The sequence below is a fragment of the Delphinus delphis genome, chromosome 17 (genome assembly GCF_949987515.2).
Source record: "Delphinus delphis chromosome 17, mDelDel1.2, whole genome shotgun sequence".
Lineage (NCBI taxonomy): Eukaryota > Metazoa > Chordata > Mammalia > Artiodactyla > Delphinidae > Delphinus > Delphinus delphis.
Genome location: NC_082699.1, coordinates 42,648,642 through 42,664,791, shown reverse-complemented (window position 1 = coordinate 42,664,791; position 16,150 = coordinate 42,648,642). Strand labels below are relative to the sequence as shown.

The 16,150-nt window shown below is 40.4% G+C and overlaps 1 protein-coding gene across 2 annotated transcripts in view; it reads left to right on the top strand.

Moving 5' to 3' along the window:
* NIPAL2 (NIPA like domain containing 2) overlaps nt 1–16,150 on the top strand; it is a 74,216-nt gene that overhangs the window by 40,093 nt on the left and 17,973 nt on the right. For both annotated transcript variants that reach the window (XM_059994965.2, XM_059994966.2), the window contains exon 5: nt 10,312–10,433. In XM_059994965.2, coding sequence (XP_059850948.1) covers nt 10,312–10,433 — 122 coding nt within the window. The remainder of the gene's footprint in view (nt 1–10,311; nt 10,434–16,150) is intronic.

Here is a 16,150-nt window from a genome sequence, read left to right as displayed (position 1 = left end):
GGGGGAGGGGGTTGTTTGTTTTTTAATCTTTGGCACGCGGCACGCAGCATGCAGGATCTTAGTTCCCCAACCAGGGATGGAAGCCACGCCCCCTGCAGTGGAAGCGTGGAATCTTAACCACTGGACGGCCAGGGAAGTCCCTAGAAGACTGTTTTAAGGGTCACATTGGATAATTGATACATGCACTTTGAGAAATGTAAAGCCCTGTTAATAAAATTGGCGTTATTTCTGTGATCAACTTCATTACCAAGAGGTAATACTAAAACATAAGAAATAGGAAACACACACACATACACACATAAAAAAAACACAAACAAAAACCTCTATTAGGGCTTCCCTGGTGGCGCAGTGGTTGAGAGTCCGCCTGCCGATGCAGGGGACACAGGTTCGTGCCTCGGTCCGGGAAGATCCCACATGCCGCGGAGCGGCTGGGCCTGTGAGCCATGGCCGCTGAGCCTGCGCGTCCGGAGCCTGTGCTCCGCAATGGGAGGGGCCACAACAGTGAGAGGCCCGCGTACCGCAAAAAACAAACAAACAAAAAAAAACCCTCTATTAATTCTTTGCTAATTTCTCTTACTTTAATAACAGTCAACATTTATCAAATATTTACCCCTTTCAGGTACTGTGTTTTACATGAACCACCTCATTTAAATGTAGGAACAATCCATTTATAGAACTGATACTTAGGTTTAGTAACTTAACCAAGGTCAAACAGTTAGTCAGTGGTGGACCGGTGTTCTAATAATGGCAGCCTGATTTAGCTATAGCATAATGGGTGAGGGTAAGTCTCAAGTGTCAGAAAGCTATGTGACCTTTGCTAAGTTACTTAGTCTCTTTAAGCCTCATTTCCTCAACCTGAAAATGAAGTATTACCTATCTCATAGGATTAAATGAGTTCATGTATGTAAATCTCTGAGAACGGGGTCTGTCATGTAATAAGTCCTCAATAATGTCAGCTATTATTATCCTTATTACTAACACCACCACCCACCACTACTGGTTCATGAGAGGAAACCTTGACTAGGATATTCTAACGAACTTTAGCAATCCAGGTAACATTTCGCACAACTCTGGCTGAGTTTTTTTAGCCTTTTAACTTAATGCTTTTTGAGCAGGGATATGTCTGATGTCACATTTGTTTCATACTGTAATTAAAAGTGATCAATTCTTGACTTGAAACTAGAGTCACAGGAATAAGAAAGGATTTAGTCACCGATTCCATACCCATGCTTCCAAACAGCAATATCATACGATTATCGTGATCTAAGATGTAATAACCCATTTCATGCTTGGGGAAGGACTTTTCCCCAACTGTACTCAGTACTGTGTTAAGTCACCTGTATTTTCTTTGGGCCTGTATTGCTGTTGCCTTGAGAAAATTTGGCTTTTTCCATTAAAAGCTAAAAATGCTTTTTTTTCTTTACAGGGACTAAAATCAAACAGGGAAAAGAGTAGTTTATGGCATTTTTTGAAAGATTAACATATAAGCATGCTAAAAACTAAATCGTCAAAATGTGCAAAAGAAAATCATTTACTTTTCCCTGCTTCAAGCAAATGAAAGTTTGTTTTTCATGATGGAACAAATGAAGATTTTTTTGGACCATGTGGAAACAAGCTGAATTAATTTATTGCCAAATGTTGCTCTGTGGCTATGAAGCATTTCAGCACTAGCCTCAAAAAATGACCTCACAAAAGCTATGTCTGAAAGGAATCGCCAACTATTATTAACTCAATGACAGGTTTTGGACTGTGCTCTGATTCTTAGTGGATTAATAATTTTAAATTATTTTAATGATTATTTTTCCTCTAAAAAGCACCAAATTTCTCTCCCCTTCAAGCAGCCAGAATTATAGTATTTTCCCCCTCTTCGCCCTTAGTCATCAAAAATCCTGAATCTAATAGTCTGTGAGATCCTAGTTGATTTAATCCAGATAGCGTCATCATAAAAAGAAAAATTATAGTCCATTCATCAGCACTCTCCAGAGACCAGTAACTTGATTATTTCAAGTCACCTATAAATGGTTTCCCCAGATAGAACGTCAAGAGATTAATAGTGAGACAAAAACCACCTCCTTCCTTCCTACTCCCATGCCAGAGGTCAGCTTGGTTTGAAGCCAGTATCTAGAATGCAGATCTAGACAAACGAACCATCATTTCTGGTTGAGAGGACAGATTGGCTATTTGGTCTTAAAACTGCCTCAAGAAAGGTAGACTTTCTGATGCTAGATTCAGAACCATTTGGATTCACTATATTATTGAGACTTCCCAATCCAGGGCTCCTTCAGGATTTAGCTGCCTTCAGCCTAGGGAATCTGGAAAGATTGTACTGAGGGGAAGGCATCCTTTGGTGTTAAGAGGTCCAGTTTATGCTGTGACTCCTGGTAGCCCACAAAAGCAATAGCTGGACCCCCATTGATCAGGAGGCATATAGCAGGCTCCAAGAGAACCAGCCAGCAGTGTTGGTTGACATCAGGTTAGCTGAATTTTTAAAACTCTTATGGCTACCAGAAGTCAGGTCAAGCCAGATTCCAGAAGCTAGCTAAAAGGCGGTTAACACTAGCTGGCATTGAGCCAGAGAGTGGGGACAAAACTAAACGAGATTTCAGGTTTTACTTAAGGAGAAGGGTGGGCTGGGAAATCAGATGTCAATTGAGGAAGAACTGTGCAAGTAGACCCTAGAATCCAAGGCTTGCACAGGTGAGGAACTCAGCAGGTTGGAGATGCCGGTGAACAGAAGCATAAGGAGAAGCCTGATTCTAGGCTGTTTTCCCTTCCACCACTTTTATATTTCAACTTCAGTCCACAAGTATCTATAGGAGACTTTTGCAACAGAACTTCAGTAGCCTCTTGAAACAGAGGCTGCATTCTCACAGCTGGATCCAGTTAAATGTCAGGCATTTCTCAGAGTATAAAACATTCCTCAAAACACTACTTCAGGATGATATAAATGGTCAAATATGTTTAGAAAATATTACAGCCATATCCTCCCTAAGGAGATTCACAATGAACACTAACACACTGAGGATCTCAGCGGTCTTCCAGTAAAAGAACCATTTCACTTGGTTTAACTCACCTCTTTCCAAATAGATTTGACTTGAGACCTTTTTGGGTGGAGGGTCCATCTTATGAAACTGTGTTCTAGGGAACACCAGTTTGGAGACACTGTTCTAAAGGAACCTCAGGGCCAGTCAGGGACCCCAGGGACCACTGCCAGGAGGAGTCAGTTCCTTCTATCCCCAGTGGGGATGCTTCATCCAGCCTCAGGTTATGGTCAGTACAACTCCTGGGTGCCACTCACTGAGACTACAATGTGAAGGACAGCCGTGAGTTGTCCGTTCATCAGCTCTGGTCCATTGTGCATACAAGAGGTAGAAGAGTGTAATCACTGAGAATAAGTTACCTAGGTTCCAATCCAAACTCTCCACTTAGCTAGAAAATCCCAGTCAAGAGAGTTATTCCCTCTGTGACTCAATTTTCTCCTATGTCAAATGTGGCTAGTAATACTTTAACAGTATCCAATGTTATATATTATATAATACATAATATACATATAGTATATGTTAGTATAGTAACATGGTGGTATAGTTATTTTTTGCAGGCTTTTTTGTAAGAATTATTATATGTGTATAAAGCATTTAGAATTGTGCTAAATATTAGCTATTACTATTATAGTTCTTATTATCATCACATTCCTGTATGACGGTGATCATAATATAACTCTCATGTCAGCCACAATTGTCTATGAAATCTATAGTTTTAAGAACATCACTTAAAAAGAATGATACTTGGGCTTCCCTGGTGGCGCAGTGGTTGAGAGTCCGCCTGCCGATGCAGGGGACATGGGTTCGTGCCCCAGTCCGGGAAGATCCCACATGCCGCGGAGCGGCTGGGCCCGTGAGCCATGGCCGCTGAGCCTGCGCATCTGGAGCCTGTGCTCCGCAACGGGAGAGGCCACAACAGTGAGAGGCCCGCGTACCGCAAAAAAAAAAAAAAAAGAATGATACCTTCCTTTGCCCTCCCAGGATACCTAGTCTATCTACTATAAAGAGCAGGGATGAGTTTGCTTCCCTGCTTTGTACATATGACACGTTTATAGGAAGAGATTTTATTAATACTTGTGTACTGTATCAAGCTAAATCTGAAACTCCCATCAGATCGTTATAGACTTTTATGTGACTTGAGTCATATTTGATGAGAAAATGTATTTGCTGCAGGTCTGGGCATGAGGGTGGTAGATGAGGTCACATCCCTGTATCGTGGGTCGTGTCCAGCATCCCATGGTTGACCCCCACCTGCAGCTTACCCACTGCTGCCTGACTGCTCCACCTTTGGTCCCCTCCAATAGCCAGCTGTTGGTGCTTTGTGCACCAGTTCCCTGAGGTTAGCAGTGGGTAGCAAACATAGTGCTGGTAGTGTTTCTTCTTCTCTGTGTTCTCTCAGTTACGTCCTTTGCTTTCTTTTGCCTTCTTTTAAGACCAGTGGAGAGAAGTCTTCACTAGGCAGTCAGGAGATGCCAGCCAAGTCCTTCCTATCCTGCCCTTCTCTTCTCAAATTGAGTTGTTAACCCTGTAGAGACAGCCCCAGGGACAGTCCCTAGTCATCCCTAAACTACAATATTAGAGATACAAGTTTGGATTAAGTTTGAAGCTTGACTCAGATGGTCTTTGACCCTTGGTAGTCAGCATCCTAAGTTGGATCTGTCCCAGGGTCCTTTGTCACATCAGGTCTCCAGATGAGCTTTCAAACATCTTCAGCTCCAGACTGGCCTCTTGCAGAGCCAAATTCCTGGAGTCTAGCAGGTATGATAAGTTAATTTGTACCTAGAAATGAGGACACTGCATCACAGAGGGATAAACAACTTGCCTGGGCCCTTCCAGCTAACGGTAGCAGTGAAATTTGAATTCTGTGGAGCTGGTCTCAGCTTGGATTAGACTTCTCCTATCCAGGTCTTGACCTGACAGTTAACCATTTCCCTGGGCCAAGGGCATGTCAAGTGCTGCTTTCTTTCCTTTAGGATCTTATACTTCCAGAGTACTCCTTTGGTCAAATGGGCCAACAAAAGGTAAACTAGCAAGTTTCCTAAGTCAGAAATCTGCGCCTTTCAAAAGAGGGAATATTTGTGGCTTTATTGAAATAAAAATAACAGGAACTGATGTTTCATGCCGCTTTTAGAAAAAGGTGGGATGCAAATATGTTTTACAGAAATTTATTGAAGGACTTGCTAATGGCTACCTTCGACACTTTTAAACACTTAACGTTAATGTGCACATGACTCATGAAGCAGAGAGGAAATCACACAGAAAAATAAAAATGACACCAAAGAAACAAGAAAATGACAGGTAGCAGCTATCCAGAACTGCCTTTGTTGGAAGCTGCTGAAATTAAAATTATTAAGAAGAAAGAACGTATGACCTCCTGAGCTGCCACGGAGTTACTCACTAGTCTTGCAGTGACATGAGGTACAGATGAGATAATACGTGTGAAAAAGTACTTTGAAAGGATAATTGGAAAACCGTCAGTCATTTTATTTGTTTTTAAGGAGTTTTGGAATGCAGTGAAGATCTACATTGGTGGAAATGGGCACAGTATGCAAATGTGGAAGCAGATGTGAAACAGGGAGGGATGTGTCAGGATGTGAAACAGAGACCATATTGGAAATAAGACTGCCTCCACAGAATGGAATACTATGCAGACTCTGAAAGAATGAGGCCGCCCTACATATAATGATGTGAAACATTCTCCAAAGATGTTCTGTTAAGTAGAAAAAAAGCAAGATACAGAAAAGTATGTATAATATGCTATTATCATTTGCATAAAAAATCAAAACACATGCACTCTCACACACACCTGCCTAAAACATCTCTGAAAAGAAAACCTCAAGAACCAGCAGCAGTAGCTAACTTTGAGGAGGGGACCTAGTGAGCCCCAAGGGTGTGAGAGAGATTTAACTTTTCACTGATCCCTCTTGTGTGGCTTTAGAATTTTTTACCATACGCGTGTGTTACCCATTCAAAACTAAATGTTCTAAAAAGGAAATTTAATTGACACTAGATACAGTTAGATGAGATAAAGAAATGACTGGCAGAGGAACTCAGTATAGATAAGAAATCTGGATTTCACAAAAGTAAATTGGAAGTCTCTGAGACTTTGAAATTGTATTCAATGTGTTTATTCTACTTTACTATACCAAGTTTAGAAAAGTGGTTTTTTAAATCTCTTCTTCCTAGAAATGTAATATTGAACAATTATCTTGTAAGATCTTTTTTTTTTTTTTTTTACATCTTTACTGGAGTATAATTGCTTTACAATGGTGTGTTAGTTTCTGCTTTATAACAAAGTGAATCAGTTATACATATACATATGTTCCTATATCTCTTCCCTCTTGCATCTCCTTCCCTCCCACCCTCCCTATCCCACCCTTCTAGGTGGTCACAAAGCACCGAGCTGATCTCCCTTTGCTATGCGGCTGCTTCCCATTAGCTATCTATTTTACGTTTGGTAGTGTATATATGTCCATGCCACTCTCTCACTTTGTCACAGCTTACCCTTCCCCCTCCCCATATCCTCAAGTCCATTCTCTAGTAGGTCTGTGTCTTTATTCCTGTCTTACCCCTAGGTTCTACATGACTTTTTTTTTTTTCTTAACATCCATATATATGTGTTAGCATACGGTATTTGTTTTTCTCTTTCTGACTTACTTAACTCTGTATGACAGACTCTAGGTCCATTCACCTCATTACAAATAGCTCCATTTCGTTTCTTTTTATGGCTGAGTAATATTCCATTGTATATATGTGCCACATCTTCTTTATCCATTCATCCGATGATGGACACTTAGGTTGTTTCCATGTCCTGGCTATTGTAAATAGAGCTGCAATGAACATTTTGGTACATGACTCTTTTTGAATTATGGCTTTCTCAGGGTATATGCCCAGTAGTGGGATTGCTGGGTCGTATGGTAATTCTATTTTTAGTTTTTTAAGGAACCTCCATACTGTTCTCCATAGTGGCTGTACCAATTCACATTCCCACCAGCAGTGCAAGAGTGTTCCCTTTTCTCCACACCCTCTCCAGCATTTATTGTTTCTAGATTTTTTGATGATGGCCATTCTGACTGGTGTGAGATGATATCTCATTGTAGTTTTGATTTGCATTTCTCTAATGATTAATGATGTTGAGCATTCTTTCATGTGTTTGTTGGCAGCCCGTATATCTTCTTTGGAGAAATGTCTATTTAGGTCTTCTGCCCATCTTTGGATTGGGTTGTTTGTTTTTTTGTTATTGAGCTGCATGAGCTGCTTGTAAACTTTGGAGATTAATCCTTTGTCATTTCCTTCATTTGCAAATATTATCTCCCATTCTGAGGTTTGTCTTTTGGTCTTGTTTCTTTTGCTGTGCAAAAGCTTTGAAGTTTCATTAGGTCCTATTTGTTTATTTTTGTTTTTATTTCCATTTCTCTAGGAGGTGGATCAAAAAGGATTTTGCTGTGATTTATGTCATAGAGTGTTCTGCCTATGTTTTCCTCTAAGAGTTTGATAGTGTCTGGCCTTACATTTAGGTCTTTAATCCATTTTGAGCTTATTTTTGTGTATGGTGTTAGGGAGTGATCTAATCTCATACTTTTACATGTACCTGTCCAGTTTTCCCAGCCCCACTTATTGAAGAGCCTGTCCTTTCTCCACTGTATATTCTTGCCTCCTTTATCAAAGATAAGGTGACCATATGTGTGTGGGTTTATCTCTGGGCTTTCTATCCTGTTCCATTGATCTATCTTTCTGTTTTTGTGCCAGTACCATACTGTCTTGATTACTGTAGCTTTGTACTATAGTCTGAGGTCAGGGAGCCTGATTCCTCCAGCTCCTTTTTTCGTTCTCAAGATTGCTTTGGCTATTTGGGGTCTTTTGTGTTTCCATACAAATTGTGAATTTTTTTGTTCTAGTTCTGTGAAAAATGCCAGTGGTAGTTTGATAGGGATTGCATTGAATCTGTAGATTGCTTTGGGTAGTAGAGTCATTTTCACAATGTTGATTCTTCCAAATGAAGAACACGGTATATCTCTCCATCTATTTGTATCATCTTTAATTTTTTTCATCAGTGTCTTATAGTTTTCTGCATACAGGTCTTTTGTCTCCTTAGGTAGGTTTATTCCTAGATATTTTATTCTTTTTGTTGCAATGGTAAATGGGAGTGTTTTCTTGATTTCACTTTCAGATTTTTCATCATTAGTGTATTGGAATGCCAGAGATTTCTGTGCATTAATTTTGTATCCTGCTACTCTACCAAATTCATTGATTAGCTCTAGTAGTTTTCTGGTAGCATATTTAGGATTCTTTATGTATAGTATCCTGTCATCTGCAAACAGTGACAGCTTTACTTCTTCTTTGGATTCCTTTTATTTCCTTTTCTTCTCTGATTGCTGTGGCTAAAACTTCCAAAACTATGTTGAATAAGAGTGGTGAGAGTGGGCAACCTTGTCTTGTTCCTGATCTTAGTGGAAATGGTTTCAGTTTTTCACCATCAAGGACGATGTTGGCTGTGGGTTTGTCATATATGGCCTTTATTATGTTGAGGAAAGTTCCCTCTATGCCTACTTTCTGGAGGGTTTTTATCATAAATGGGTGTTGAATTTTGTCGAAAGCTTTGTCTGCATCTATTGATATAACCATATGGTTTTTCTCCTTCAGTTTGTTAATATGGTGTATCACATTGATTTGCATATATTGAAGAATCCTTGCATTCCTGGAATAAATCCCATTTGATCATGGTGTATGATCCTCTTAATGTGCTGTTGGATTCTGTTTGCTAGTACTTTGTTGAGGATTTTTGCATCTATGTTCATCAGTGATATTGGCCTGTAGTTTTCTTTCTTTGTGACATCCTTGTCTGGTTTTGGTATCAGGGTGATGGTGGCCTCATAGAATGAGTTTGGGAGTGTTCCTCCCTCTGCTATATTTTGGAAGAGTTTGAGAAGGATAGGTGTTAGCTCTTCTCTAAATTCTTTTTTTTTTTTTTCCTAAGAAAGGACAGAGCTGACCAATAATTTTTTCCAGGTTCTTATGTATGGTTTTTATTATTTTCCTTTCATTGAAATGCTTAATAATGTATATTGTTTTCTTTTAAAAAATTCTCATTAGAAAATACCTTTTAAAATTGTGTATGTGATTTCTGTATTCACAAAGTATTACAGTATAAATTGTTGCATTAGAGTAAGCTTATTTTATAGGTCCTACAATACCATGAATAGCTATTGTCCAGCTTGTGTAAAAAATCAAATGAATTCTCAGAAACTAGAGTTCAAAACTCTAAGTCATTTGGTTAAGAGCAACAGGAAATTGATGTCTTCAAATTGTGAGATTTTATAGACACACCAAATTGTTTCAGGTTGGAGTGATTGCTGGTTGTAAATTATATACACAACAATGCTGACCTCAATGGTGAAACAGGTTGAATTATGTTTTCATGTGTGCTATCCGAAAAATGCTACATAAACCAGTTTTTCTCAGGCTGCTAATTATTAATAAATGAGCAGTTTTCCATGTTATTTGGAAAGGCAAGTCCCCTTCTTCTGTGGCCACTCCTCCCCCACACATTCCCTTCCTCCATTATTAGAGTATAAGTAACGTTAAGGTGATGACAGTAACACATTCCTACATAGGTTTATTGTGTGGTATTTTACCAAGCTATCCCTGGAATTCTAGACTTTAAATTGGATCAAATAAATCTTACAGCAGAGTCATCTTTCACCTCCGTTATTTCTACTAAAAGGATTCCAATAAATGGCAATGATTAAGGTATTCATTTACCAGAGTTTCAAAGTGTAAAATACCTAAGTTTGTGTGTGTAAAGGACCCAAAGATGACTAGGTGCAGAGTAGATCATCATCAGATGATGGATTTCCACACTCTCTGGGCTCTGCCATCTAGATCTAGATGGATCTAGCTTCATCGTGCACTTACTGGTCCATGTAGAAACAAACAGCCAGGTTGGATGTGTTTTCATGTCTCCATATGCATGCGTTCTGATCTTCCCCATCTTTGAGGAAAGCTTCTCTGAAGAAGCCAGGATTCATCTGGAACAACAGAGAAAAATCAAAATTTATGTCCTACCGCATCCATTCCCTAGCCCATATCCCCCTTTAAAGGTAATGCCGTTGGGTGAATGCATGATGCTATCTGGGGATGGTTTGATGAATCGTATTTTAATAGACATGGACCTTTACGAGTAATGCTTAGTCTATAGGTGATGTTTACATAAACAAAAAGGCTTAAATGTCCCCTTTCAACTTGTTTGTCTTTTCAATTTTATTTAAAGGTATGACACTGGCATTTGCAGGAACATATTTATTGGTGAACTTTGCTCCAAATATAACTCAGGATATCTCTGCAAGAACAGTACAGTATTCCTTTGTTGGCTGGCAGTTCATGACCTACGGGGTAAGAATTCTAAAAATTTTACTGTTACAGAGGCAATATTATCTAGACCACTGGTACACGCAGATGCTGGAAAACTAATATAATCTTTTCTTCTCAGCATTAATATCTCATTAAAATGTAAATATATTTGACCAGTACTGAAGTATTTCAAACACTAAATAAAAGCACCCCCATTTCCCAGGCATTCTGTCCTTGGGGGTGACCTATCACTGGAACAATTTCCACAATTTAATGGAATTTAATCCGGCAAATTCCAGAGCAACATATTTTAGGACAATTCAGAGTAAAAACAAACAAACAAAAAAACTCTTTTCCCAGGTCAAAGGAAAGTACCTGAAGACATATTTTACTTCTCTGAATTTTATCCAAGATAGGTATTCCCTTCAAAAAAGCTTTCTTTGAGACCAATGCAGTAGCCTGTCTTAGGAGAAGCAAACAGTGGGTAGGACAATACTGAGAGATGTGTAAAAGAGAGAACGGAATGAGCTGATGTAGAAATTGGAAGCCACTAATTGGGATATTTTATTTGATGCAATGGCTGTATCCGGTGGGTATAGAGCAGTGGTCCCCAAACTTTTTGGCACCAGGGGCCCATTTCATGGAAGACAATTTTTCCATGGAGCGGGGGTGGGGGTGTGGTTCAGGCAGTAATGTGAGTGATGGGGAGCGATGGGGAGCGGCAGATGAACTCTCGCGCTGCTCACCTCCTGCTGTGCAGACCGGTAGAGGTCTGAGGCCCGCGGGTTGGGGACCCCTGGTACAGAGAACGTGATTGAAATGGTTGGTATGTAACTTGTTACAGAAGTCAGTTTAGATTGGAGAAAAAGAATATTCTAGGAAGGGCAGGCAGTAAGAAGAAAACTGGGATTGTCTAAATGAGCATTTAACCAAGAACCGAATTGGTAAAATATCAAGAGTTGTGAATTCAATAAAAATAATCAAAGCACACAGAGTCAAACATTTTTAGGGTTAGAAGTGACCTCAAAAAACTATCTGGTCCAGTGCTCTGCCATTGAAACAGGTAAAATACTATGATCCTGCTGTATACCTATTATTTAAACGTGTGACATTGGCATTTGCAGAGACACGCGAGCTTTGCTGTCAGTGTGATGTAACTCAGGATATTACAGCAGGAACTGCGTGGTATTACACTATGGTGTGGCCCTTCCTAGTCGTATGACAAGAATCCTATATATTTTACCGTCTCTGATATACAATTCTGACCACTGGGACACAAGTGTTTATAGGGCTTTTCTTTTTATAGTCTCTCACTGTACTTCTTTCTCTTACTCAACAGAGACACTCTGTTTACAAACATTCCTCATACTCTACACCCCCTTTAATAAACTATCCTATTTCCCTTCTAAACACCACCAAAGATTTATTCCCCTCCACTTTCTCAGCTCCTGATCACTCCTCACTCGTCCTAAGCTAGTAGACCCCTCCCCTCCACTTTCTCAGCTCCTGGTCACTCCTCACTCGTCCTAAGCTAGTAGCCCCCTCCCCACGAATTACCAAGTGGAATTGCTTTTTTTGGTCCTGATTCTTCTTGAGCCTTGTGCAGCACTTCCTGATGGTCCACTCTCTTCTCCTTGCATCTCTCTCTTCCCGGGCTTCCTTGGTTTGTTTTCCCTGTTTCTCTTCCTCCTCTCTGATCAGTCCATCCCAGGCTCTTGGTAGGTAACTCCTTCTCTTCTGCCATCCACTCTTTATCTATTTGTGCTACAAACTTGTCCAGGGTTTTTTAGGGTGATCTCATTGCCCACTCCACCACCATCATTCTTTAGAAAGACTTCCAAATCCAGACCTGCATCTCCTTCCCAGATCTCTTCTAAGCCGCAAAGCTGTGTTCTCATCTGTCTACTTATTACTCGTCCCTGCTTGGACGTTCCATAGATTTTGCAAAAGTAACATCTCAGAAACTGAACTCAATATCTTTTCCCCTAAACTCCCTCCTCTCTTAAATTGGAAGGTTCCCCTTACCCCTGCCCTCCATCAAACTTTAGGATTGGTCTTCCCAATTCAGAGTAGGTTTCCTCAGGTCTGTCATACTTTGTGTCTCCCCCTCCCCTATTTTATCTTCCTACTTGTCCACCGTACCCAGTCCTTTAACTATTAAGGCTTTCATCAATCAAATCTAAGCACTAGAAGGGCTCATTGAGCATGTCATGATAGTCTAGACTTGATGTACTACCCACACATTATTATTCTTTGCCTACAAGCAAAACAAATTCTTCATCCGGTAAGAAAAGGGTCACAGAGTCTGTGACCAGAAAATTAAAAGCCTGAGCTGAATCCTTGGGAGATTAAAGATGCATCAAGACTTATTTCCTGGAATAAACAGCATTGTTTGATGATGATGTATTTTATATCGTTTTAACACCATAGAAAACATCTTTAAAGAACAAAACTACCTTTTTAAACCTTATAGTTCCACGCAAAAAGTACTATGAAATTAATTGCATTTTTCCATTTTCCAAAGTTAGCTCTTCATTCATTCATTTATTCACAATTCATTCAACTTATTAGCCACCTAGAATACAGGGGAGAATTCTTGAAGCAGGAATTTTATAGTCCTGGGAGAGACCCATATTCCTGTAAAATAATGAAAGTATCTTTGAAAGTAAATGTTGCCAAAAATGTAAATAATTCCAGATATTTATAAGATAGCATAAAATAAACCTTTAATAAAGTCACATTTGGATAGCACTATTGGCATTAGACTCTTAGGGGAATAGATCTATATTATCTTAGTTTATCTCAGTTTGGAATTTAATCCGTTATATGTTGCATCTCTAAAGGCTCTAGAAGTTATCAATTACATACTAAGATCTTGAGCTGAAGTTTGGTTTAAATCTGTTAAACATCTACATAATTAATATTTAATCCTTCAGCGTGGCAGAGTCTGTGCTTTTTCTGCAAACCATAATTGCAAAGATCATAATTACAGTAATTAAGACGATTCTTTGAAGTATGTTCATCTAACAGTTTTTGTATTACACCAAGTATAAATGCAACACCTGAACTGCCTTTCGGGACTGATCAAATAACTAATAAAATGAATAAAAATATTTTAAGTCTGAATACATTTTACATATCTCAAAAGGGGATTGTAAAGTCATATTACGGACTAGTTAATAGCATCTCCTTGTATCATGTGTTGACCTGTCCCAGGTCAATATCCATTTTCCCTTTAAGGCTTCCATGAAGTCAGAGCCTCAGAAACAAGGCCCGGGAGCCTACCCTCTGAGCTGGGACTCTTTTGGGCAGGAAGACGATTTGAGGAGCCTGGTGTCTACTGGCCAGAGAGGAATGAAGTGTCCTTTGCTCACCCACTAAAACAGACTTTCCCACCTGCTGTTTGCCAAAAAGCAAAGAGCAATCAAGTTTGCAAGGTCAAACTAGCTTGGAGAGAGGCTATGAAACATACATGGCCCCCTGAGAAATTCATCTTCTCCACCAGCAAGTTAAAAACTAGAAGTCCTTTAGGAAAGAGACAGGCTTAACCTTGGGAATCCTGCCCTGCCCAGACTTATATGACCACGAGGCCCTTTTCTTGAAGGGCCTTTTGTTGAGGAGCAGCTGCAGAACCCGCATGAGGGAACGTGGCTCTGAGCCTCAGTTAATTCGTGTTCTTTGGCAGGCTTGACTGTGGCTGTTTTGCCCACCCAGATTTCCCCATAGACGATTCAGATGGAAACCTCTCTTGTGAACATAGAATCCTTCACAAAATAATCTGCATCGTGCTCATTTCCTCTCCACGAGACCAAAAATTAAATCAGCCGAAGCAGGGACCCAGCCTGTCGATTGGTGTAATTCTCTACCCCGAAGCAGATGATTAAGTTGGCCTTTCTGGCAAAAGCTGCTTCAACAACCCACCAGCAGGTGTTAAAACCTGAAGGGAGAAAACTATGTGTGTACAAAGCCTCCATGTCTGTTGCACGAGGTTCATCTGCTTTGTTGTCTGAATGGAAGTAGCCACTCGCAGGTCTGCGCTAGGATACACTTTGCGGCCGCGGTAGCCAACCTCACCGAGCAGTCTGAGCCTTATGCCCACTCCGACCACGGTCTGTCTTTCATCTACGCAACAGCCCTAGATATTGGCAGATGGAGAAGCTGAGTTAGGGAGGTTCAGTAACTTGTCCAAGGTCACTTAAATACTAAGTGGCAGAGCCAGAATTCAAAACCGGGTCATCCACTTCTGGGGTGCACATTCCAGTTCATTTCCCCACACAGCTCTCCAAGCAGAATTAATACAAGCTGACCTCCGAGTATCAGACCTTTGTCCAGGCTTGGCCTCAGAGAGAACCTTTGCAGAGGTCATTTCTTTTGGACAAGGCAGCTATATCAAAGGCTATACTTTCAGAATGAACTCGGTGAGAGAAAAGGAGGTGAACACAGGCTCAGATTCTGGTAGTAAGACTAGGGTTTCCAGTGATGACATTTTGTGTATCTCTTTTGTCACATCATCCCATGGATTGCCAGTGCCCTTTTTACCACTGAAAACAGGGTGATGCGTGCCTTTAAATCAAATTGGAGGATGAATCCAGAAAACCCAGAATAATTCAGAAAACTCATCCTGAAAATTTTGTTCCTCTGGAAAGACTTCAGGTACCCAAACCTGAATTAGTTTCCTATTGTTTCCATAACAAATTGTCACAAACTTAGTGGCTTAAAACAACACAAATTAACTTTCTTGCAGTTCTGAAGGTCAGAAGTCCAACACAGGTCTCATGGACGAAACTCAAGGTATTGGCAGAGCCGTATTCCTTGAGAGCGCCCCTTGGGGAGAATCTGTTTCCTTGCCGTTTCCAGCTTCTAGAGGCAGCCAGCATTCCTTGACTTGGGTCTTTCTCATGTTACATCTCTCTTTGACCACAGCTGGGAAGGTTCTCTGCTTTTAAGGACCCTTGTGACTACACTGGGCCCACTCGGATAATCCAGGATAATCTCCGCATCTCAGGGTCCATAGCCTTAATCACATCTGCAAAGCCCCTTTGCTGTGTAAAGTAACGTACACACAAGTTCCAGAGTTTAGGACGTGGACATCTTGGGGTGGGAGGGGGGGCATAATTCTGCCTTCCAGAGCTGTACCACTTAACCCTTCTGAGCCTTGGTTTCCCCATCTGTAAAATGAGGACAGTAATAGTGCCCACCTCCTGAGGTTGTTGTGAGGATTCAATGAATTAGTACAAGTAAAGCATGTGGCAAGCATGCACTAGGTGCTGTTATTATTTCTGGCCTCTGAGATCGCAATCAGCAAAGCAGCCTCTTCCTGGGTCGCAACAACCTGCAGAGGTCACAGCTTCTTTGATATTGATTTTTTCAGAGAGGAGAGAAAATGTTACTAGAAAAGAAAAAATTAACATTAACTCATGCTGCTTGAATATTTTATTCCCGGGAGCTCTGTGATCTCTTGCCACAGGACAGAACCCAGGGCAACGGCAGTCGTTCTGTGAATAATAGGAACTCATGTTTTATAGGTCTGAAGCCACAGAGATAGAGTTTGTAAAAAAAAAAGTCATACATGATTTTCAAAACTTATAACTACCATCATCCCCCCAAAACATGTTAATAATTGGCATGCTAACAGATTTAGCTAACATGCTCTGTACCTTAGTGCAGGAAAAACTTCCTTCCCTCCAGCCACAAATAACAGCGGTCCCGAAAGGTGCTGGGAGCTGTCTGTAATTGTATCACATGAGAAATGGACAACT